General features: G+C 39.5%; 1 protein-coding gene across 16 annotated transcripts in view; it reads left to right on the forward strand.

The window, feature by feature from the left end:
• PTPRM (protein tyrosine phosphatase receptor type M) overlaps positions 1-26,303 on the forward strand; it is an 816,519-nt gene that overhangs the window by 545,183 nt on the left and 245,033 nt on the right. For all 16 annotated transcript variants that reach the window (XM_032293498.1, XM_032293499.1, XM_032293487.1 and 13 more), the window contains one exon: positions 13,739-13,871. In XM_032293498.1, coding sequence (XP_032149389.1) covers positions 13,739-13,871 — 133 coding nt within the window. The remainder of the gene's footprint in view (positions 1-13,738; positions 13,872-26,303) is intronic.

Consider the following 26,303-nt stretch of genomic DNA (forward strand, 5'->3'; position numbering starts at 1 on the left):
TCAGGCTCGATGGCTCACACCTGTAATCCCAGTATTTTGGGAGGCCAAGGTGGGTGGATCACCTGAGGTCAGGAGTTCGAGACCAGACTGACCAACATGGAGAAACCCCGTCTCTACTGAAAATACAAAATTAGTCGGGCATGGTGGCGCATGCCTGTAATCCCAGCTACTTGGGAGGCCAAGGCAGGAGAATCACTTGAACCCGGGAAGCAGAGGTTTCTGTGAGCCAAGATTGCACCATTGCACTCCAGCCTGGGCAACAAGAGTGAAACTCTGTCTCAAAAAGAAAAAAAATAAATAAAATTGACTTCTAAGATTCTAGCATGCTAAAAATATTGCTGCCTCCCCAATCCACAACATGCACAATTGCCATTGTTGTTTTTAATGTGAGGGGATCTTGGATTTGGCTTTCATTTCTGATTCTCAAATCAAGGCTTTCCCAGCTTAGCTACCCTATATTCTTTAAATAACCTCTGTCTGGGGAGATTTTCCTTAGGAAGATGGCCAGAGAGGCCACTCTCCATGATTGAACTGTTGAGCAAGAGCCCTTGTCCAGCTGCTGTCCCATCTCAAATGCTTGTTGGCTGGAAAGCCAGGGCTCCATGAAGTTGCAAGGCCAAGCATGGTGCCTCTTCTGAGAGCATCACTTTCCTTGATGATAAATAATGCAAAAACTTTTGTTGTCAAAAATTGATGTATTGTGGAATAAAATGCAACATTTGCATGCTTTATTAGAGAGATCAAAAGTCTTTAAAAAAAATGTCAAGCTTGCAGTGGGCCACTTAGAATAAAGCTGAGCTTCCTGCTGGAATTTATTTTTTCTCCTGTCCCTACTGGTACAGATGATGGGAAAGTGTCCCTCAGGGATAAACTCCAGATCATTTTCAAACCCACCTGGCCCACTTCCTCAGGCAGTTTTCCAATATGTTACATAGGAATGTGGACTTAACAGTTTCCCTGACTGTGATTTTAAAAGGGAAGTTCACACAATAACTCTGGAACCCAATGCATATAGTTTAAAAAGCATGTACACAGCAAATAGTGGGTTCAAGTCCAGGCTTCTGGGGCAAATCTCTTGATCTCTCAACATCTCAGCTTCCATATCTGTAAAACAGGGAGCATTCTATTTCTTTACCTCATAATGGTGAGACATCAAGTGCAAAAACATACATAGAGTAGAGCACAAAGCTGGCTCCAAGGTAAGGCAGTAGAAATAGCAGTTCTGGTGCTTCTTATGTGGCTTTGTTGTTGTTACTCTAATATAGGATTGTCTTATGGCCCATGAGGCTTTCAAGATGACTCGATAATTAATACAGGCCACTGCCAATCCCAAGTTAACACTGCAGCTCTTCAGAGATGTTCAAAATTGAACTTCTGGGGACATGAATGGATTTCTTGATGGTATGTAAGGTATTATCTGCATGAACACCATGTGGATGCTGTGGTCTCCAAGAGCACCGAAGCAAGAGAGGGACATTATTATTCTATCACATGTGAAGACCTGTAATGAATCTCCCACTGATGATATTTCCCATTTACCTGTCTTTGGGATATAAGCAGCATCAGCATGATTCAGGCTGTTATCTTGCTGCTGGCAATGACAACCATGCTGGTGTTGGTGATGCTGATGAAAAAAGTTACTGCATTTTCAAATGCAGCTATTTTATTTCAAATAGTAATAGCCCAAAACAAAGCAAAACCTATTTTGTACTTCCATGCCACCCAGCACACTGAATAGAACACCAGGCTCCCTTTCTTGGCCATTGGAGGTTTCTTTGTCCCTCAGTATCCTTACTTTAAATGAGAATGCCTTTCTTTATGTTTATCCTTCAGCAACATCAGTTCTCATGAGGGGATGCACTTTAATAGAACTCTATTAATATGGATTATAGATTATGTCATGTAATAACCTTCATACCTTTTAGATACTAGGTATGAAAGTAGACAAATAGAAAGTTATTTGTAAGGGAATGAGAGGCCTTACTTAAAAGTAGGTCTTAGCCATGAATTTTCTTCAACATGCTGTTTTCCTGTTTAAAGGAATAAATATCTCTGAGAAACTATTTGAAAATAAACTTGGCACCTGCCTAGGAGTTAATAAATGGCATCTGCTTAGCATATTGATCAGTATCTCTGATGAGCTTTTCCATTTACTCTAGTAAATATCCAAGCACTGCATCACTTGAGCAGAGTAGTTGATGTTCAATTTAATATGTGTAATTTACTTATTGGTGTTGCTAATGATGCAGTTATTAATTATGGCTTATTATTAATTATAGTATATTCAAGTTAGAGCTCTCAGTCAAAACACATACTGGCATGCCAACTTTTGTCTGAGATTGGGTATAGGTGTTGTCCTTACAGTGATTTAATTTTGTCTTTTTTACTCAGGATTGTATGTTATATCTCTTCACAGTTAACATGATACCAAACAAAAGTCTTTGTGATTGAACTACCAGTTCGTTGGGTTCTCCTTGTATGTCTGAATAATTTCTTTTTTTTTTTTTTTTTTTAGACGGAGTTTCGCTCTTGTTACCCAGGCTGGAGTGCAATGGCGCGATCTCGGCTCACCGCAACCTCCGTCTCCTGGGTTCAATCAATTCTCCTGCCTCAGCCTCCCGAGTAGCTGGGACTACAGGCGTGCGCCACCATGCCCAGCTAATTTTTGTATTTTTAGTAGAGACGGGGTTTCACCATGTGACCAGGATGGTCTCGATCCCTTGACCTCGTGATCCACCCGCCTCGGCCTCCCAAAGTGCTGGGATTACAAGCGTGAGCCACCGCGCCTGGCTGAATAATTTCTTTAGCTATTGGTATATGTTTATGTACCAATTCACATACATGCACATAGGTAAAGACCACATCAAAGTGAGTTACGTGTGTCTTTTAGCCAATTTAGGGGGTTAATAATGGGAATTATTTGTATTTCTGCTTTCTATGAGTAACAAAGAAGTCAGAAAATGCTCATGGGAATTCGATAGCCATTTTATTATATAAAATTACTTTTAATAGTTTGAATCCTACTAGCATCTTATTAGACATTTCTCTGTTTTTTTACTTTCTGAAGAGCCCCAGACCATTGTAATGACTATATAGCAGAAGTTTTGGCTAGTTTAAAGATTTCTAAAAGAAATTCCATAAGATCATGACAAATGACCTATATTTAATTACAAGTATTAAGTTTATAACACTTTATTCTTGACAGATACTCACTTCATGTCTCTCTGATATGTACCTAGTTAACTTTTTACTCATCAATGGATATATATTTGACAGCTTTTTTTTGAGTGCTGAAAATATGTTTTGCCACTCGTATTTCTTTCCATGCTCTGATTTTCTGTTAGTTTCTTTTTATCATTGATGAAAGTTTGGCCAGCAAATTTTCTGGTAAGGATTTTGCCTTAGTCTGTTTTCTGCTGCTATAACAGAATACCACAAATTGGGTCATTTATAAACAATAAAAGTTTATTTGACTCATGGTTCTGGAGACTGGGATGTCCAAGAGCATTGTGCTGGTATTTGGTAGGGTCATCTCATGACAGAAGGCAGAGCAAGCACATGAGACAGAGAGCAGAAATTAGACCAAACTCAATCAGAAACCCACTCCCACAATAACAACAGTAATCTACTCATAAGAACTCTGACCTCATGATTTAGTCACTTCTTAAGGGCTCCACCTCTTAATGCTGACTGTTACAATGGCAACTAAATATGCAACATGAATTTTGGAGAGGACATTTAAACCACAGTAGACTTTCATCTGTCATCACCATACTAAGAAAAATCCTTCTTTTCTGCACTGGCCATCTCTTGGCATCCTCAGTGAAGCTCATGTTCAGACATCTTCCTTCTTTCTTAGCATATTGTCTTTTTGCTCATGTAAGATCATCCAAAGGCAGCCACAGATGCCTCTCTTAATAAACCGTCTATAAATATTGGAAATCTGTGGAGGAGAGACCATGAAATAAGATTTCTTGTTGTCTTTCTTTACTTTTCACTTCTACTTTTTCCCCCTTTTTGTTTCTCATCATGCCCATTGCCCAATGTCTGAGGACTTTAAATAGAAAAAAAAAAAAAAAAGAAAAAAGAGTACAAATGAGAAAGACAGAAAAATTAAAGTAAGCTTTATCCTGAGAGATCTTTGATTCAGCAAACATGCTGTCACATGCACTGTGGACACATGATAAGATATGAGCCATGTCATGTGACAGCCACAAAGATGAGTAAGACTAATTTTGTCTCAAGGAATTTATGTTTAGTATATGACATAAAGGATTTACCAAAATAACTGAATTCAAGGTTGGAAATAGTAAGTTCTGTGCAAGAGGGGTGAAGCAAGGTGCTCTAGAAGTTCAGGAGGAGAGAGAATACTTTTCCGCAAAGCAATTAGGAGCAGTATTTGGGATGTGTGGCCTTTGAAGATGGGTAGGATTTGAACCTACACAAATTGAGTAGGGAAAGCTCCTACGCAGCAGGAACAAAGGCCTTGGGAAGGGAAATATTGAGGGTATGGGGAAATTGGGCATTTCCATTTGGTTTATTTCAGAAAGAAGGGTGATATAATATAAGGAAAGGCGGTTGGAGTTATCTCATGGAAGTTCTTTTGAAATTATCATTTAGAAGCTCTTGGGTTTGTTTTTGTTTTTTTTTTTTTAATGAAAGAGTGACTTGATTGGAGCTATTAGGATGATCCATACGGCTGCAGTATGTCAAAGACACTAGCTAAGGTGCCTACTTTGGAGTCAGGTATAAAAATCCAGAAGAGAAATAGACCAGGGTCATAGCAGTGAGAATGAAGAAAAGAAAAATAAAGCATTTTTAGACTTGTTAGAGATTGGGAAGGACAGTAATAACTAACCTGTCTCGTGCCAAGTGACTATTCTTTAACCCAAGGGCAGAATAAACCTCCTTTGTAATTTATTCCCATTTTATGAGCTGAATACAACCAAAATTCATTTACTTGCTCTTTTATTGAATACTGATTACATTGTGCATAGACAGGGGAAAGCCTCTCTCAGCGTTTCTCTGTAAGAACTTGAACTCCTGCTTTTAAGTTTATATGTTCAAAAATATTTTTCTCCATCTGTACACACACCTCTCATGGCTATTGTTGTCTTTACAAATGCTTCCTGCATCTTTTACAATATCCATTCAGTAAAGACTTGTCAAGTGCCCACCGTGTTAAAAAGACCATTAATCACTAAACAGCAAAGGTGATAAGAAAGGATCCTTACTCTTGGGAAGCTCCAGTGGCAGGCACCTTTTCTCCTTTTTGGTCCTTCTTTTCTGCCTTGTCAATCATTTATGTTTGTTTTCTTTGATTCCTTTTCATCATCCACATGATGACTAGTATATCATGCTCCAGGATTATATTCATGCCAGTACTCTAGTACATTTCAGAATTGTACTGATCATATTACCAGATCTTTCTTTTCTGCACTTTGGCCAAGAAGTCCTTTGTCCTCTTTTTTTTTTTTTTTTTTTTTTTTTTCAGAATTATTAGTTCTTTATTGCATTGTTCTGCACTTTTCTTTTTCATTATTTTGTTAGGCTCTCCTCTTTACAACTGACCAAGATCACTTTAAACTTGAATCTTGTATTCCATAGCATGAGCAATAATCACTCGAGTTTTCTGTATTATATTGGGGAATGCTGTAGTGCAATGAAATAGGAGTAGCCTTCACATTCAGACACCCTGAGTTCAGAGTGTAGCCCCATTCCTTCTCTTTCACTGAGGTTAGGACAAGCTGTTTATCCTGATGGCTTCCGTTGCTTCAGTTTTCTCATTTGTAGAATGTTATTAATTATACTTCATGGGATAATATTAAATAAAAATTATATAAGGTACCCAGCATATAAAGTAGGTCTTCAAAAAGGTTACCTTTCTTCCTTCCTATCTAATTTAGTACAGCAGGCAGTTGATCAATACATGTTAAATTCCTTTACAATTCACAGTGTCTTCCAATCTCTACATACTGTGGCTAGTTATAAACTGGGATTTGATTCCACCAGGCTTGCCTCTTCATTGTATAAAAAGATCTTTTCAAATAATGCAATGATGGAAATTGGATCGCTGAGAAAGTAAGATATTATTATATCAGGAGATGTTTTAAAAATAGTAACACAATTACATTTTTTTTCTCATTTTGCCATAGTCTGAAAAACTTCCCCACTCATAATTTGGTGCCATGGTTCTAGAGTGGGGTTTTTCTTGGTGTTGTATAGGGAATCCCCAAAGGCGTTACATAGATTCCTGGGTTCTACCTCAGACCTTTGATCCAGAATCCATGGGAAACCCAGCCATCTGCATGTTTCAAAAGCTCTCCAAATGATTCTTTGGCCCAGTCTGAGTTTTAAACTTCCTATGATTGGAGACCCTCTGTTCTAGAATATATTAAACAGAATGCCACAATTAATATAAGCCATATTTATTAAAACCCTTTATTGCTTGAGGAGATTTTGTGTGTTTACTAAATGAGAGTCTGGAGAGTATATGACTTTCACACTCTCTTAAGACTGTGAGGCCTAATCACAATTCTAAAAGGCCACCTTTTGTGTGTGTAGCTCTTAGGCCCTGTGAAACACATATCATACATCTCATGCAATTTGTTAGGCTCTACGTTTTTTGAACATCAGAAATATTGATACTTCTAGCAAGCATACAGAATAGACTAGATATACTTGCTTTTTGATGAGACGGTGAATGACAAATTTCAGGCAGCAGGAAAAGCTCTAAGGGACTTTTGCAAACAGCAGCTGCTTTGTGCAGGAAGCTGTGGTGATCCTTTCTCCCACAGGAAAAAAGTTTTCAGAGGTAAACATGAGATCTAGACTACAACCTAAAATACAAATCTGGAAGAAAATTTGAGGGACACAGTAGGTTTCCATCTTAATTCCTTCAGAGTTTAGTTTCAAGTGAATGGTTGGAAACTTCCATTCTGAATTATGTCATCCTCAAGAATCATCTATTTCAGAAGCAGCCACCCCCGCTTCCTTTCTTGATTATTCACTTTATGTTCAAAGTGCACACAGTTGATAACTTATTATTGACAATTTGTTTCCCTATTTTATTACTTGATAATGATTTGAGAAATTCAAATGGAAAAAATAAAACTATTTCATCAAAATAGTAAGAATGGTGATAATTCTCATGGACTTTTAGTGTCCAGATGGTAAGTAATAAGGCTCTGTTAGATCATCTTTTCCATAGGGTGTCAGCCAGTCAATAAATGAGAGCAGTAACTGTCATGAAATTAGGATAAAAATAAAAAAGTAGATTGATTTTTTTAGAGAAGGTATATATCAAAGCATCCAGTATCACAGTTTTATATGAAAAATGATGTTTCTGATTATTACTTGTATGTTGTATATGCTGTTTGCCCTACAGTGGAAATTAGGGACAGAGGAAGAGTTATAAATTCAAAAGCACAATCAGGTTACAAAGGATACACAAAGCGTGATTGTAGATTATTCCAGGAGTGTGATTGACTTCACATTCCCAGAAGAAAAACAATGATATGTAATTTAAATGAAAAATCTAGGAGGTGTTTGTGATTATGTATAATGTAAAGAAGGAATAGCTGAAAAAAAACTCAACAAGGCTGCAAGGGATTGTACTTCTCTGGGCAACAAGACCCGAATGAACTATCTCACAATGATCTTTAAAACAAGGATGTTGCTATTTTTAAGAGAAAGTATAGTATAGAAATTTACCTTGGTATAGGTTCACACACACACACACACACACACACACACATAAATGTAAATTAATTAAAATAGAGTCTCTACTCCATTAAAGTCATAAAAAATGCTAGCACAAAGTGATTAAGTACTCAATTTAAATTTTAGAATATCTTTTGGGATCAGTGCTCTTTGAAACACACTTGAAGAAACAATATTTTTACGTATTTCCACTGCGTCCGTTTTATTTTCTTCTTTTAGCTCTTCTCCCTATCTCGTCTCTTAAGATTTTTCAGTCTCCTCAGCGTTTCTTTTCAGCAGTTCCTGTTGTTACTGTCCTTAGCCCCTTTTTTTCTCTTTCTCCCCCAAATACCAAAAGTGACATTGTGGTATTTGGTTTGCCACTGAAACCTTTTGCATGTTGTGTGAATGGGGTTTTTCAGGTTCAATTCAGACATTTAACCGATTACACAGCCCCAGCAGGAGGCTGGCCATGTAGTCTCAGAGCCATTGTGGGTGTTGTCACCTGCACACAGCTGACTGTACCTCTGTGAGTGTCTTGTGTCCTGCTCATTTCAGCCACCCTCCAGTTCAGGCAGGGGAGGCTCCAGGCTTGGGTGGGGCAGTAGCTCCTCCATGGCTTCCCGACTTCCTTCCCCTCCCTTCTTCAGTGAGCCTGTATATTGCTGCCCAGTTGTTTTCAAGGCACCACACTGTTATTCTTTGGTTATTTATTAAATTTAGTCCAGGCTGTCATACCCAGTGAGCAATACCCATCCCACCATAAAGCCTCAGTTACAAACCCTCTCCCAAACAACTCCCAGCCCCTCCCCAGATCCTGCTCATGAAGCTAGTATGTGACCCTAGAGACCCCTTTGTTCTGGCTTATAAGGCACTCTTCCCATCCAGCATTGAACCCCTCCCTCTCCTTCCAGCCCTTCATTGTTGCAGCCTCTGACAAGGAGCCCTTCCTCATCTCTCTCCACTCTTGGCAGCTGGGCTTTGTAGCTCACCTCTGACACCTAAGGCTTCTTGCCTTGTTTACTGTGGTCAACTTCCTGAAGCAAGAGGCTCATATTCAACTCTAGTTCCCCTGCAGAGCCTGGTTCCAGTACCTGGAGCACAAAAGGTACTAAATAAGGGGTTGTTAATTCGGAGGCTGTGGAAGCCAAGATTAGCTACAGCATATGAACAGGACCGCCTAGCCTGCGTTCGCATTCAGAGATGCTGTCATTTCTCCCATCTTAAGAAGTAAAAGGCTGTCTCACGATTCCTTTCTTCCTGTCTGGCTGCTCTGTGTGGATGTTCCTTGTGTCTGTATTCACCTGGACATCCTCCTCCTTCTCCTGGCTGATTTCTGTCCTCCTTGACCCACCCTTGTTTCCCCTGCTCATTTGTTAAGTGCTCCCAGGCTGACTCATGACTGTAATCACTATCTTTTTCATGACAACTCCAAATTAATGTTCTATACCTGGGTCTCTCCCCTGTATATCCATCCACGTGCCTACTTGCTATCTCTTTTGGACATCTAGTATCTCAAACATCATTGGTCCAAAACTAAACTCTTGGTCTGCCCACCCACCCTTCCAAATCTGCTCCTCCCACAGTCTCTCCCTGTCAGTCAGTGGCAGCTGCGTCTCTCTGGTGACTCCTGCCAGAGACCTGGTTTTTATCCTAACACACCTGACATCCGGTTCGTCAGCAAAACTGATGGCTGGACCGTCACAGCATGTCTCAAGTTGGACAGCATCTTGCCACCTGCACTTCTGCCTTCTCACTCCAAACCATAATTGTCTTCCCTGAATCTTCGTAATAGCCTCATAACTGAGGTCTCTGTCTTCACCGTGGCCTGCTACAGTCTGCAGTACACATGGCTGCTGGGATAGTATTGTTGAATGTAAACCACATCAAGTCCCTCTTCTGCTCAGAATCTTCCCATGGCTTCTCAAGCAGAGAGAGTCCTTCCAGCAATCCAAGGTGGTGTCCCTACCCCAAAATTATGCTTCACCTTCTCCGAGTTCACTGCGCTCCGGTCACACTCAGGGTTTCAGACTCATTTGCACCTTTCCCCCTTTTCCTCCTCCCTCGATGTCAGCCTCTCCCACTCCATTTCCTTTTTCAGGTCTCTGTTCAAATGTTATTTTCTTAGTAATTCCTTCCCCAATCCCCCATCCTAGCAGCTGCCTTGCCCTTACCCACCAGCCCACTCCCCATGATGTTTCTCTAGAGCTAGCCCAGCGAGACACTGCCTACAATACTGGTTTACATTGGTGTCTGTCTTCCCCACAAGGATTTAAGTTCCAAGAGGACAGAAGTTTTTGTTTTGTCCATCTGCTCACCACTGTATTCCTTAAACAGTGCTTGGCATGCAGTTAGGTACTCAATAAACACTTGTTGAATAAATTAAGAATATTGCTGGATTTTTTCCTCCACATTCAGGGTCAGCCTTGCACTAGTCACCACTGTACAGAGTTCTGCAGCCAAGTTGTCCCCGAGGCCCTTCCTGACCCTGCCACTCCCCTCCTTTTGGGAAGGCTTCCCAGTCACTCTAGGTGAAACCAGCCCATGCTGTGGGCAGCATGGTCAGTAGCTCTGGACATCACTGACAGCCTTCATGGCCTTCTGGGCTTGTACCCTTGGATCTTCTGGGAGAATTTGTACAGCCAGTTCAGTAGTCAAAATTGGGCCCAGACCGCAAGCCAGTGGCTGAGTACATCGTGTTCTCAGCCTGCCTTGCTGCTGTTATTTAATTTAACATTGAACACTGGGCCAAAGCGGATTGTTTTCTGCCAAGTTGAAAACCAGCTAAATACTGCATTGGATAATCATTTATTTCTTTTGAGTTTTTCTTACATGCTAGATGTCATATCTGAAGTCGTAAGCAATGCCATTTGGCTGAAATACCACTCTTTCTCATTTTCTTGGCCATTATAAAAACAATAACCAGAGCTATCACTAGGAGTCAGTAGAGTGGGCATCTGTGAGGATTATGCTATATGATTCTAGCAGTCTTTCAGCCTTCTGTAATATGTAGCTGATTCATCAGTGTAATGAATATAATACAGTAGCAGGCCTGGATAGTCTCCACAGATAAATGGACACATCTAAGTTTATTCTCTTCAAAAGGAATTAAATGCACACCACTGTCCTAACAGAATGCACACAAGAAGAGAAAATGCCTTTTAATAAATGATGAAAATTTATACAAAAAAGAAAAAAGTTTATACCATTAGAAACCTGGCAAGAAAATAACAAGACAGAGGGGGATATAGAATGAAAACAACACTTTTGCCACAGCAGTTTGTAAATTATACTGTTAAATTCATAGATTTGGGTGAGGAAAAATAAACAACCATCAGTTGCAACCATACTCTGTCGAAATTATCCCCTGTCCAAGGCCTGCTGACAGGTCATAACCAGAACCACATGTTCCCAAAGCAATAAAAGGGGAGAGAGGAGTATCCTGTCTAAGGAGAGCCTAAAGATACTCATTTCAGGCAGGGATAGAGGGGCAGGGCACAGGGAGGAAGGCAGGAACTTCATGGGCAGGGGTCCTGGAGTCAGTGACACCCACCCATCAGGTTATCGGAGGGCTGTTTGTGTTTACACTGATGCTTCCGTAGAGTCCTAAACCCAAACACTAGAATCCACCCAATGGCCAGTCCCAGGCAGCCCTCCCACCTTTTCTGAGTCAGTGTCCTGTTTAACGTGATTGCCACCATCATCACGTTGCAACTATGTCAGGCCAACATAGAACATTTCATTTTCTTGACCCGCAATGTGAAATGAGTTAAAAGTCAGTGCTAAGGAATGATAATATGAGTGTACATAGGCTGCATAGCAATGTGCATGCTGCTTCCTAAAGGGGACAAAAGCCTGCAGGTAACCACTCCTCCTTGGCCCAAAGCAGAATAGAGTCACTCACCAGTTCCCGTAGAGCCAGGCCCTCCTCTATGAGTGTTCACAATGTATGCATTACATCTGTGCCATTTTTTATATTGAAATGTCTTAAGTTAAATAAGTTTTTCTAAACTTTTTTGTCCCCAAGTGTTGCATTTACTGATGTAATTTAGTTACAAAACATACTTTAACTCTTTTATTTAGGAAATATACATGGATAACCAGCTATCTATAACTAGTGAAATAAATAGAATGGCTTCCAGGATGTCAACCCTTGGAAGAATAAAACCAATTTGATTTTATTTTAAAAATTTGTTTTAATTGGACACAAAATCAAAATGGAAAAACATTAGACTTTTTACAATTTTGTGAATTTCAAATGTTACTTCTTTTTGTATGGATGGCTTTTTTAACAAAAAAAAATTTTTTGATCCACATATACATTTTATCTTTAGGTTTTTCCTAGCAATTTATTTAATGTAACAATTTTCTTCCGGTCGACCACCTGATGATATGTTCCAGTAGAATATTGGAGTGGTATATTTCAGATGTAATTACCCTAAAGGATAATTAATATTAATACCTTAAAGATTTAACCAGACAGCTAGTTTGAGGGATATTCATTGACTTCCTCTTGACATTGTCAGAAATAAAATTGGCCTGTAGAGCCTTCTTCAGAAGGGTTTTTATTTCATAAGGTGTGCTTTTTGCATCATGGCTGCTGTCATTGCTGCTGCCAAATGATTAGAATATGCTTTGTCGTGGAAACACTGATGATCTTCCGACTCTTTTCTCCCCTGACCTTGACTTACTTCTTGGGGTCAGTCTAATGACTACAGCCATGTTCAGGAGGCAGAGCCTCATGTATAAAATCTTAATAGAAATAAGTTTGAAAATAAAGATTATTTACATGTTCCTGAAGGAAACAACAACAACAACAAAACAGATGGAAGGTGATACCCAGCACTCCCTTTCTCAGTGATGACTCATTTTGGAGTTTGTCCGCCTGGTCTTGGTCTGCCTTGCACAAGGGCGCAGACATAGTGACAGCTAAGGTTTTCATGAGTCAGGTGACACATGAGTGGAAAACCCCATAATAAGGTTGTAAGAGCTGGTTTACAAACACTCCATTTTAATTACGTTTTTTACCAACACTAAAAGAAATTTCTAAGGAGGAAAATTTGGACATGAAGTTTTTACTTTCAGAATGACCTGTCACCTAGTAAGGGTGGCGTCATGGCTCAGAGCATTATCACACTCTGATTTAAGAAGTACAAGCCCTTTTAAAAAAGAGCCTTTTTAGGGAATTGAATATTACATTCCTAATATATTTCATCCTGAATGCATTTAGCTGAGGAAACGTATATTTCATCAGACATGGATTTGACGTTCTATCACATTATACAGTAAACAGGACAAACATGTCTCATGTTTTAGACATGAGAAAGGGATGCTAAGGCAGCCATCACCACTGTAAGACCCTGATTGTCTCATTTAAACAGATAGTACATGTGGGTGCCAGTGGTGTGATCAGCAGCAGCTTCCCACTTTGGGAATAAATTGCTTAGAAGGAGTCTTTTGCTTACCAGATGTGACCTAGATTTAGATTTCCAAAGGCAGGGGAAAAACCTCTATTGTGTTAAAAAAAAAAAAAAAAAAAATTGCTGGTAAAATGCACAGCAAATGAGCATATCTCAGTTTTCCAGGTGTTTGGACTAATATGTTATGGAATTACTGCTTCATTTATGAAAAATAATTGAGGAAAATGTTCCAGCAAATCAAATTTGGATAAAGGCTTAGGGATAGATAGCTATTGTGGTGTTAGTAAGTTTTTAAATGGCAGAAAGAGCAGGAGCCAATAGGGATAATAAAATATATTTTTTTGAAAAAACTGTTTGAGAAGAGTCTCTTAGAAAAGGGTCAGGCATGGATGTGCTATCCAGCTTATGTTATGGTTTAGTAAAATGTTGAAGAACAACGTGAACAATTACGCTCCTTTCAGTGCATATGAAAGCTGTTTAAAAAAATCAAAGCTTGTCTGTCTGCTGGCTCTGATAAGCCTTATTACTCTGTTAAATGCAGCAAAATTTTAAAAAATGTGACATCTTTATTCTCTCTTACCTACTTTCTCTCCTTTTTCATTTCCTTTCATCTTCAGGTGCTGCCACTCCAAAACCAGTCCCAGAACCCGAGAAACAGACAGACCATACAGTTAAAATTGCTGGAGTCATTGCCGGCATCTTGCTGTTCGTTATTATATTTCTTGGAGTTGTGTTGGTAATGAAGAAAAGGTGAGCTCCTAGCTGTTGCCAAAAATACAGTTATATCCCATTGTTTTCTGGACTATTTCGTGTGTGTGAAAATACTCAGTTACTGAGCTGGCTTTGATAACCTAGACACATCTGTGAGTCTGTGATTGTTAACATTTTTCATCATGTGGCATGGAAGGTTATGGGACAGAAATTTAGAGTAAATGGCTATGATGCTGTGTGAATATGCAAAGCATAGCATGCCAGAATTACGTAAGCATCCTGTGTCTTCCCACACAGTGGTAGATAAAGCTCTGCAAAATCTTAAAAGCCATGTATTTACTAGGAAATGTTTAGTACTGATTTTCAACATATTAAGACATTTGGTAATCACAAGGACATGAGAAGACTTCCTTCTTATTACATTGAGGATGATGATGATGATGACAGAATCTATGGGGCCTGTGTACGTGCAGGTATCATGCTAGGGCAAGTAATCAGCAGAACATCCAGGCGAAAGAGAATGCGCAAGAATAGCCCGACAGAAAAGTGCAGAGCAGCTCTATGAGAACAAATCATAGAGCAAGTTGTGTGTCTCTATTGCTCTGGGTACTGCAGCTAACACCTGCAATCTCAGTACTTTGGAAGGTGGAGAAGTGCGTATGAGAACAAATTATAGAGCAAGCTGTGTGTGGCTGGGAACTGCGGCCAATGCCTATAATCCTAGCACTTTGGGAGGCAGGTGCAGGTGAATCATTTGATTGCCTGAGCCCAGAAGTTCAAGACCAGCCTGGGCAACATGGCAAAACCCTGTCTCTACAATAAATACGAAAATCAGCTGGGCGTGGTGGCACACACCTGTAGTCCCAGCTACTGGGGAGGCTGAGATGGGAGGATCACTTGAGCTGTGATCACTCCACTTTCCTCCAGCCTGGGGATCAGAGCAAGACCCTGTCTCAAAAAACAAACAAACAAAGTTGTATGTTACAAGAGCCAAGGGATAGTCTGGGGGAAGAGATAAGTGATCTTCACCTCCCATGCTTGAAACATGTAGTGTCTTGTTTTGTGGAAACAAGTAAAATCTTGCTTAATAATAAAATCTTTGATTCATGTAAAAATCAATACAAAAATACAGATAGTAAGAATTGATGGCATAAATTTTTCCAAATAGAGGGAATATGGAGGTCTTGTTCCTTTTCTGTATAGTTTCAAAACAGCTGTAGTCATGCAGCGGGAGTGAGTTCATGGATGGTAGAAGGTAAAGATGGAAAGGTTGGCAGAGAGAGGACTAGAAAGTCTGATCTGGTCATGGAAGGAGGTCGGCCTTGGGCCTGAGACTGTTGATGGCCTTTGAGCAGGTAGTAACCTGATCTAATTTTTAGGAATATAACTCTGTTGTTAGGGTTGGACACAGTGAGGAGGGAAGAGAGCTCAAATCAGGAAGACCAAGTAGAATGAATGAAGAGAAGAGGCAACTTTAGAAATAGGTAAGAGTTAAATTTTAGTAGCCATATGGAGAGAAAACGGACAATATAGAAAGAACTTACAGTAGTTCCTGGTTTGGGCAAGTTAGCGGAGATATTTCTATTCACCAAAATGTGGAACATAGGAACCAGAAAATGGGGGATGGGAACAGTAAAAATGGAGAGATTAGCTTTGCATATTTTAAGTTCACCACTCCTTTAAAATTAAATGGAGATGTTCACTAGGAAGTTGAATGTGCTGCTGTGGACTAGAAATAATAATTTCCATAGTCTGCAAGTCATTGACATTTCTGGAGCTGAAGCCATAGGTTTGCAGGAGGCTCCTCAGAGTTTTTGTAGAATGAGAAGTAGGAATATCAAGGATGAAGGTAAAACCCTGGATAACAGCAATATTTCAGGGTGAGTTAATATCCCAATACAGATACATGCATCTACACCTTTTCTGCATCTCCCTCCGTTTATACACCTCCCTCCGTTTATACTTCTGTTCTAGTCAAACCCCAAGACAAACTGTTACAGGTCTGTCACAGCTGTGCACACCCGTGGTCATTGGTCTCTATCATTACAACTCTTCTTCCCCACTTGCCACATGCCCGTTATCTGTTTGGCTCTTTTTTTACCCATCATTTTATTCCTATGTTCATTTTTTATTTTCATTCCATTCCTCTCTGTCTCTCTTTTCTTTACTCTTCTTTACTTATTTATCTCTTAATTTCCTTTTTCCCTTCATATTTCCTTTTTTCTTCCTCTTTATCTTGTGCCTCACCTTTCAGAATTTTTTTTCTGGATGTTCTTTTTTTTTTCTTTTTTAAAGATGGAGTCTTGCTGTTTTGCTAGGCTGGAGTGCAGTGGCGTGATCTCAGCTCACTACAATCTCCATCACCCGGTTCAAGTGATTCTCCTGCCTCAGCCTTTCAAGTAGGTGGGACTACACAGACGTGCGCCACCATGCCCAGCTAATTTTTGTATTTTTAGTAGCAATGGGATTTCACTATGTTGGCCAGGATGGTCTCGATCTCCTGGGCTCAGATCCGCCCACCTCCGCCTCCCAAAGTGCTGAGATTACAGGCATTTTTAATCACTATGCACGGCCTTTCCTAGATGTTCTTCATCCATTCCCTTCCTCAATGTTTATGTAGATAGCTTATTTTTGGCACCAGTAGTCTGTACTTTTTTAAAACATATGACTCAGTATAAGTCCTAAGCAACAATAGGCCCTTCCATGCCTGGACATCCAAACTACACATTTTGAAGAGGTTTATTTTAAATTCTGGGAATATGTTGGATTTTTTTTTTGTCATCTGGCAAGTTCTCTGTGAGAAAGAGCCTGAAACTACTAATCCAGTTGCCCTTGTGATCCTAGCTAAATATCAACTAATCCTCCAAGGTTCTGTTTCTGCTATATTAATTCATTATTCTACCTGGGTCTCTCAGGTAGTCACTAAGGTTATGTTATAAATTATGCATTGAAGAGATGGCCTTTGGCAACATATGGCCTGGATACAACTTTAGACTAAATGCCAATAAGTCATGTCAGATTTACATGGTTATTTACTAGATAATAATCTTAAAATGGTTATTTTCGCAGCATGTATCTCTTTTGGATTTGCTTTTTCTGAAAAACAGAGTATATTCTTTGTCAGACAAATTAGCCATGCTCATAAATACAAAACTTGCTGCTATCTTTAGATTTGAGCAGCCTTGTACAAACTATCACATTTCATAGAAATTCTTAAAACTTCTAATTGCCCAGGGTTTTTGGCCAAAATTCAAGTCTAAATTTGAAAGGTAGTCTTTTTAAACAGAAAAGTTAAAGCACAACATTAATCATAGATAAATTATCAGAGTGTTATTGATAGGTAATCACCACATTGTTTGGTCAGAACACTAAATTTAGGTGTGGAATTCCTAGAACTTCTCTGGGCCCTAGTCTCCTCATTTGTAAGTTGAAAGAACTGAACTAGATGATCTCTGAAGCCCTTCTCAATTCCAGAATATCGGGTTTCCTAGTAGGTAGCAGCCACTGGTGACACTACTATGCATTTACTATTCTAGAAGCTACCCTGTGTGGTTTACCATGTTTCCCTACTTAAACCTCCGCAGCAGCTCTTCTCCAGGCTCTCTTGGTTCAGTTCAAGCCCAGAGGTGACGGCTGGTAAGTGCTTTATCTTCCAGCTACATTTTCCAGCTTCACACAGGAGGCCCTCAATTAGAAGGGAAGCTGTGGGGAAATGGAAAAAGGGAATGAGAGAGAGGGAAGGAAAGGAACTGCCTCAGGTATAGATTTCAATACATTATTAGTTATTTTTGTCAGTTGGAAGCAAATGCTATAAAACTTTGCACTCATTCCTCCATGGGCTGGTTAGCCTATGTTTCCTCTACCACAGCATCCTGAGTCGGCCAACTCAAATATGTGCTGTTAGTCATAAAGACAAACTGGGCCCAAGAGAAAGTGTGGGTGAAACAAATTCATCAGTCCTTCTAGAAATACAATGAGAAGTCTGTCCTGTGGAGGATGAGCCAGCTGCCATCATCTGTACTTGTCACATACCAGGCCAGCTTCTCTGCTAGCTTAGAAGCAGGAGGACAGCAAATTCAAACACTGGATAATTGCTTGACATTTTATTGGGAGGCATTGTTAATTATTAGTTAAGATTGTTTTGTCTTCTGAAGAATTGATTTTTTTTAAAAAAAAAAACAGTTTCTGAAGGTGGGCCTTTATTAGAAAATGTGAAGTCTCTTCAGTTCATACTAACGCATGGAATTATTTAACATATAGGGAATAATGACTAGAAACTGACATGACCATCAGCTTTATTTTAGGACATGCTATAAACCTATCACAAAGCAATGACTAGTTTTTTCTTTCTTTTTTTTTTTTTTTTTATATTTTTTTTTTTTTGAGACAGAGTTTCACTCTTTGCCCCTGGCTGGAGTGCAGTGGCGCGATCTCGGCTCACTGCAACCTGCATCTTTCTGTTTCAAGCGATTTTCCTGCCTCAGCCTCCTGAGGAGCTGGGATTGCTGGCGCCCACTACCACACCCAACTGATTTTTGTATTTTAGTAGACACAGGGTTTTATCATATTGTCCAGGCTGGTCTCAAACTCCTGACCTTGTGATCTGCCCACCTCGGCCTCCCAAAGTTCTGGGATTACAGACGTGAGCCACCACGCCTGGCCAACAATGACTGGTTTTTTGTTCGCGTATATTAATTCATTTGGCCTTTACCTGGACTAATATCGCCTGAAACCTTTTCTTTAAAAAATTTTATGAAATTTATACACCTATTTTTATTTTATTCTGTAAGCAAAACAATTTTTGATTTTCCTTCCCCCAAATTATGTGTTCCTTTAAAGATTTGACATTTTGATGCAGCAAATGTTAAGAAACGGTGTGAGGTAAATTTCTACAAGATAAATGTTTCATACAGAACCACAGGGCAATGTACTCTCAAAATTAATATAAAATAACTTGAAAAGGATGTATTTATTTTTACCATGTTTCATTCATGTATAATTAAATGTATTTGTGTAAATGAAAATACCTGCATTTTTAACATTTTTCATAAGGAATAATTTATCTCAATAACATGTTTGACAGAATTTAGTATATAAGCACTCTCAATTTTACCATGATTAATTGTATTTACTATTGTTTCTAAAATTGCTATAGATCTTTCAGGAGTTTGAAAACATTTGTATTAATTATAGTAATATTTCTGTCTCAGCCACTATGGTACATAGACATCACAGAAGTTATAGCTATTGAAAATAATTAAAGAGTTAAGCATTCTGGGACAAAATAGCAAGTGGTAGCTATTATATTACATAAATACCTGTTATAGGTAAATATAACTATTTTAATTCTGAAATACTATACCTCCATCTCCTTTCCATAAGACATTTAAACAGATATACATTTTGCAAATGCAGCATATTATCAAATGTTTGGCATCTATTGTATTATCAGATACAATACCAAATACTGTACCAAACTACTTGATAGTGTTAGTATTTAAACAATACTAGCACTACCACGAAAAACCACAATAAAAATGGGAAATTTTTCTGAAGACAACATGAAACAAAAAAGATAAGAGAGAAAATTTGATGAAAGCCCTGTTTTCAAAGAGATGCCTGCAGCATGCAGCTGGAAGCAAGTTGACATTAACTATAGTTCCCCTGGCCTACCCGTTTACATATGAGTTAGTTTCTTTCCCACTGTAAGTAAGCATGACTTGTAAGCGGAAAATAGCTCAGGTCTGGATCCATTATTCAAAGTCTTATTTCAAAGTCACGTGTCCTGAGACTACACTGAGAAAGTCACATGTAGATGTTTCTCTGTGGCAATTAGTTAAAATATGTGGCCTTAATATGCAGTCCTATAAGTATGAGCCAGATGCTGTGATCCTACCTAGCACATGCTTTGGCACGCTTGGAACAGGCCATATATGCTCACAAACGTGTATGTATGTGTCATGTCAGTCTATCAGCTGCTGTCCTTCAGGTTTCCAGATAATCAAATAGAGTTGAGGCATAAGGGTAAGTTGAACAAACTGACTTTGAAAAGGCCTCTTCTGACCTGGACTTTATGTGATTACTCTAACAGTTCCTAAAGTAACCCCTATTTCTTGACTCAACCTAATGGGAAGTCTTTCTTTTTTGGGGGGACATGGAGTTTTGCTCTGTCACCCAGGCTGGAGTGCGATGGCGTGATCTCTGCTCACCGCCAACTGCCACCTCCTGGGTTCAAGCAGTTCTCCTGCTTCAGCCTCCTGAGTAGCTGGGATTACAGGCGGGCACCACCATGCCCAGCTAAGTTTTGTATTTTTAGCAGAGACAGGGTTTCACCATGTTGGTCAAGCTGGTCTGAAACTCCTGCCCTCGTGATCTGCCCACCTCAGTCTCCCAAAGTGCTGAGATTACATGCATGAGCCACCGTGCCCAGCCTGGAACTCTTTATAAAGAAGATTTTATTTTAAGAAACGAGTGTGGGGAACATAGGTACCATTTTTTAATCTTCTAGGAGTAAAGTGTCAGAGAATGATAAGAGGCATGGCTTTAGAATCTGAAAAATCTGGTCTCACACCCCAGCTGTTTGTGGCACTATAAATTTAAATGAGTGACTTAACATCTCTGAACTATTTTGCACAGGTAAGCTGTGGTGATGATGATAGTATGTACTGCGTAGGGGAGGCAGTAAAAATTAAATGCGATGATCTGTGTACATAGCTGGTCTTTGAGAAATAGTAGCTTAAGAACCCAGCAATTGGGGAACTTGTCCCAGGGTACATAGGTAGTCCGTGGGAAGACCTAGGCTAAGTCAGTGTGTCCGACTCGTAACTACTTGCTACCCTGGCTCAGACAAGTACAACTCAAACATAACACCTTGCTCTGTAAAGCTCAGGTACTCTATAGCTGACAACACCGTGCAGTCATCAGCTTCTCGCAGTTTACCATTGCTTTAAGTCTGTAAATGTTTGAAATTCTGCCAGCAAGCCTTATTCTTTTCCTTGAGCCATCATTGGAGAATAGCTAAATAAATGCTTTTCTGTATCCTCCTTTACAGAAGTGTTTTTAGAATTCTTTTGAATAGGTACATTTTGTGTCATTTGTCGACTCCTCAGTTTACTTCTGATAATTCTTAATGGTGAGATGCTGTATCCTCTTGTCTGGTTTACTGAACAAGAGAAACTTGTTAAGTTTTGGAGGAAGCCATAAAGCAAGGGAGCATTAGCTGCACCATTCCTCCTCAGAGACAAATGCTGGGGTCTTCCATGGTGAGAGTGAAGACCCTGGGGACAACTGCCTTACTAGCTATGTGACCTTAGACAAGCCACCTAGCTTGGTGTCCCTCAGTTTCCCCAGCTATTCCAAGGGCAAAATAATAGTTCTTACTTCATAAAATGTTATGGCATGAAAACAATACCTTTAAAATGCTGGCCGCAGTAAATATTAGCTCTACTCATAATGTACATTATATACAAGTATACAAGCTGTAGCTGCCTCTCTAGTTTCAATACTTATGGCTTGCATGCCTCAAAGTCTTTGTGTTCAGATACGGGAGAAGAGCAAGGATCAGAGCTGTCTCCCTTGAGAGGGGGTTCTCTCTCTTTTTCCCATGGAGAGCACCATTTCTTCATACCCAAGGAAACACACAGGATGGGTCTTTAATTATAAAGCTAGCTAGGAACACAGCTACCTGGAATGAGACAGCTCATTGTCTCCTTACCTTAAGACCATGCCTTGGCAAAGGTGCCAAAGCTGATAGCATAAAGTATAATCATTCTTCAGACATGCTCAGCCACTGGTATTCCTTATGCACAGGCCTCTACTCAGTCAAGTGAAGGGCTGAATCATAGGAAAAATGTTCTCTGAAGATAAGTAAACCAAAGGTCCTGGGGCGCCAGTACTACCATCTCTGGGGAACATCCTCTAAGCCCCAAATGCTTCTGGGTGGGCAAGGCATTGGTATTAAATGCAAATTCTTTAGGTATTAAAACCTTACAGACCCAGCAAAGTGCCAAGTGGTCTGCCACCTGGGGTGGGAACAAAAGGACAGCATCCCTGTCTTCGGTGTGCATAAAGGCCTTGTCATGCTTCTGTATGGAATCCCTGAGCCTCTCTTCAATGCTGCTTGTTCAACTACTACAATTGCAAGAGGTCAGGCTAAGTCTGAACAACTGAACTGTGGGCCCTGTGGCCAGGCACCAGCCCTGAACTTGCACCATGATCAGCAGGGCTGTTCTTACCAGTCATCTCAGGGCACAGTTGCCCTCCTGATTCCTCGTAATGCCTGATAACTCCACTCACTTTTAACCTCTCTCTGTTAGCATAGCTTATTAAAACTTTTTCTTTCTCTGTCTCTCAAATCCTGAACTCAAGCCCTAGAGTTCATAGAAGGGCATTGAGAGACAACTGCATAATTACTACTAAAATTGATCATGCTTCACAGTTAATGTCTCCAGATGGCATGCGTTGACATTCCCAGTCCCACCCAAGTGCTTCGTGATCTTTATAGGGTGTATGTCTTGATTCCTGTTGATGTGACTTCACTTTCTAGTTTGTGTAATGGGAAACACTGAGAGCATAAAAACTGAGCAGGTTTTTCTTAGGATGATTGTTTAAACCCGTATCTTGGTTAGTGAATCCAGGAATTCATACCTAATAATATCACTTTTCCTACTCTTTCCAGTTTTGTTTTATACTAGTAAGTAAAACAATGAAGAGTATAATGAAGGAACCATATCGATTAAGAAGAAAATAGTCCAATTTCTAACCTGACTTATGTGGGCAATGTATTAGTCCATTTTTTGTATTATTATAAAGGAATACCTGAGAGTGGGTAATTTATAAAGAAAAGAGGCTTAATTGGCTTATGGTTCTGCAGGCTTTACAAGCATGGTGCCAGCATCTGCTCAGCTTCTGCTGGGGCCTCAGGAAGCTTTCAATCATGGAAAAAGGCAAAGCACAAGCAAGCATGTCCCATGGCAAGAGCAGGAGCAAGAGAGTGAGGGGGACTATGTCTCAGACTTTGGAATAACCAGAGTTCATGTGAACTGAGTGGGAACTCACTTATCACCAAAGTGATGGTGCTAAACCATTCATAAGGGATCCACCCCTATCAGACAGACACCTCCCACCCAGCCCCACTTCCATTGTTGGAAATCACATTTCAACTTGAGATTTGGAGGGGACAAAGATCCTCCAAACCATATCAAGCAAGATTCATGACCTCTCTTCTTCTAACATAAATCTAAATTTCTTTTTAATAAAGAAATGGGTTACCAAATCTTTAATTTAGATTCATTTGTAGAAAATTACATAAAATTAATTTTTAAGAAGGATACAGATGAGCCACTGTGTTGATTAAGGGAGGAATATTTTGGATGGATCTCAGCACTACAAGATGTAGTACTATATTAAGTACTATATTTACTTGAATAGGAAAGGCTGTTTTTTTGCCTGGTGTCCTCAAAGAGTGTGCTTTTAAAAGTGAATAAAGCTTCACTGGATCCCCTGGAAGACATCTTTATCATTGTTCTATTTATATATGCTATTTCCTAATGGCACTGTTGTGGTGGGACTAAAGTGAAACTATTTTTATGAGTTTTACTGCAAGTAAAAATGGATTCATTTATTAAATTCCAACATACTGATATTTCTTTGTAAAAAAAAAAAACACAAAATTTGGCAAAACTGTAGTCCATGTTATCGTGTCTAAAGATGGCCCAATGTTCATTCAAGCGTTTATTATGTTTCTGTGATGACTTAAGTAGCACCTGCCTGAGTACCAGAATTCCAATTTGGACACCTGGGATTTAGTGCTTTCCTTACTCCCCCCCTCCTGACAGTGCCAATAGTACACTCTTCCTGCATTCACACACCTGAATGATTTGGATACCATCTGTCTTTTCTAGTTTACAGCATGGTAAGGGCTATGTGTTGATCCTTTTTAATTATCTTCAACACCCTACTCTCACATGTAGTCTAGTGCTTTCCATAGGAGACATGGAGTATGCTGTCAGTAAAGAAAAATATGCTTCTTTCATGCAGGCCCTTCAGTGCAACACTGGAGTTTGAATAGCTTTGCTTTTTTTTTTTTTAAGATTTTCAGAGATTTAAGTTTCATAATATTATAAGATATTTTATTATTTTTCTGTAGTGTAGATACTATAGCAGACAGATTCCCTACATTTAATAGTATGATTTTTTTAAAGTTTGAATAGTATTTCTTTGAATTAAAAATGTAATATATTGAAATAGTTGAAGTGAATATGAGTACATTTAAATTCTGATACAGCTTAATTCAAAGAAAAATGGGCTCATCACTATCATTTATTTAAACGATCATTTTTAAGTCACCTATGAAATATTTTTTATAAATCATGTACTCCATTGCATTTTTATAACCAACATCAATTTAGATTAAAAAGTCCTTTGTCCAAAAAAATGAATAAATCTCCTCAAGATGAAATTTTTTAAAGGGAAGTAAGAGAGAAATTTATTCCTTTCATGTATTTTCTACTTATTTATTTATTGGAGATAGGGTCTTGCTCTGTCACCTGGCTGGAGCACAGTGACACAAGCACAGCTCACTGCAGCCTCAAACTCCTGGGCTCAAGCGATCCCCTTGTCTCAGCCTCCCAAGTGGCTAGGACATGCGCCACCACTCACAGATAATTTTGGTTTTTGTTGTTGTTGTTGTAGAGACAGGGTCTTTCCGTGTTGCCCAGGCTGATCTTGAACTCAGGGCCACAAGTGATCCGCCTGCCTAAGCCTTCCAAAGTTCTGAGATTACAGGCGCTAAACCACTATGACTAGCCAGGATGAATTCTTTTTATACCGTGGGCATCTTAAGTTAAAATATCTAGTTTTTCAAGTCCTCCATTCAGTGGTTTTATAATAGAAGTATCTAGACTTCTGTCTGCAGTGGCTAGACTTGAGCTCTCGGTGATTTATTCAGGACTTTCCGTTTCCAGGCAACCCTTCCCCCTGTTAGCTCTCTCACTCCGTCATTGTATGGCATTATTCCTCCAAGGGTGTTTGATAAAAATTTGTGATAAACATTGGTTCATTGTTCCCATTACCAGAAAGCAAGCATTAATAAGAACAAATTCAGGAAAAAGCCACTCAGTGTTAAGTGTCTAGTTATTGGGACCTATCAGATGTTCTTTGTTCTTTATCCTTTTACCTGGTTTGTATAAAAGCCTGGTTTGGGGGTTTGGAGTCAGCGGTCAGAATTTGAAGAAATTGGCCACTCTTTAAAGAGAGGTTCAGCTATCAGTGACTAATTCTTAGGTTTAACTTTCATTAAAAAGGAAAGGAAGAAAATCTCAGAAATATATTAAGACCTTCAACATGAAGAGGTAACATAGGATTCACTGAAAATCTTAACTCGGTAGCTGTCATGCGGGAGTGGTATTGGCTCCTTAGGGGACACATGGAGATGCCTGAGGGTGTCTTTGCTGAGAATTGCCTAATTGTAATAGCATCTGTCAGTTGCAGTTTTGTAGTCACGATAGTCAAGATTTTTCTTTAATAACTTGTCAGGCTAAGATTGACTCTGAGTTCAGATCTTGAAGGTCATAGACGGTATAATTAAGGGTTAAAATCGTAACTGCCTATGGGGGCCAGTGGAGTTGACCTGACTGAGTACAGATGAGCTCCTGATACAGTTTGGTGAGAAGGCACTCACTATCCAGCTTCAGCTTCAGGCAAGTATATTACAGTGTCACGAATCTTCCCGTCTCCTCCAAGGGAAGGGAGAAATCTTGATTTCTTTTTTAAGTGTTCTAATTTTTTGGTTGGCAATTAATCATTTTTTAAATTATGTCTTGACCAAATAAAATAGATATCCAGTCACCCACGTGTGATTCTTAATTCTGTTTTTAAGATAAACCAAGCAGGAGACATGTTAATTACCACATGATAAAAATCTATCACTTGCATGTCTCTGGCTACACAGGTTGTCTTACACCAACCAGGAAAGGACAATGGATCATTTCCTGATCACGCCACCCCTCTACCCGCGTGTTCATTTGTACCCTGTGATGCCTTCACACGGCACAACTGGCCTGCATCCTACTTCATGATAGCTGGTTCCTACTCAGAAATCCAAGAGAATTTAAGGCATCTGTTATCTTGTAGGTGATATGGCCAGATGGTTTGCGCTGGAAGTCCTCTGGACTCTTCATGAGCCTCAGATAGCAATATCTATTAGAATACTTTGCTCTCATAAAACTACAATTAAATTTTATGGTTTTTTTTTTTTTTTTTTTGAGACGGAGTTTCACTCTTGTTGTCCAAGCTGGAGTGCAATGGCGCGATCTCAGCTCACTGCAACCTCCACCTCCTGGGTTCAAGTGATTCTCCTGCCTCAGCCTCCCAAGTGGCTGGGATTACAGGCGTGTGCCACCACGCCTGGCTAATTTTTTGTATTTTTATTAAAAGTAGGGTTTCACCATGTTAGCCAGGTTGGTCTTCAAC

The sequence above is a fragment of the Sapajus apella genome, unplaced genomic scaffold, assembly GCF_009761245.1.
Source record: "Sapajus apella isolate SASKATOON/1434 unplaced genomic scaffold, GSC_monkey_1.0 scaffold29, whole genome shotgun sequence".
Classification (NCBI taxonomy): Eukaryota; Metazoa; Chordata; class Mammalia; order Primates; family Cebidae; genus Sapajus; species Sapajus apella.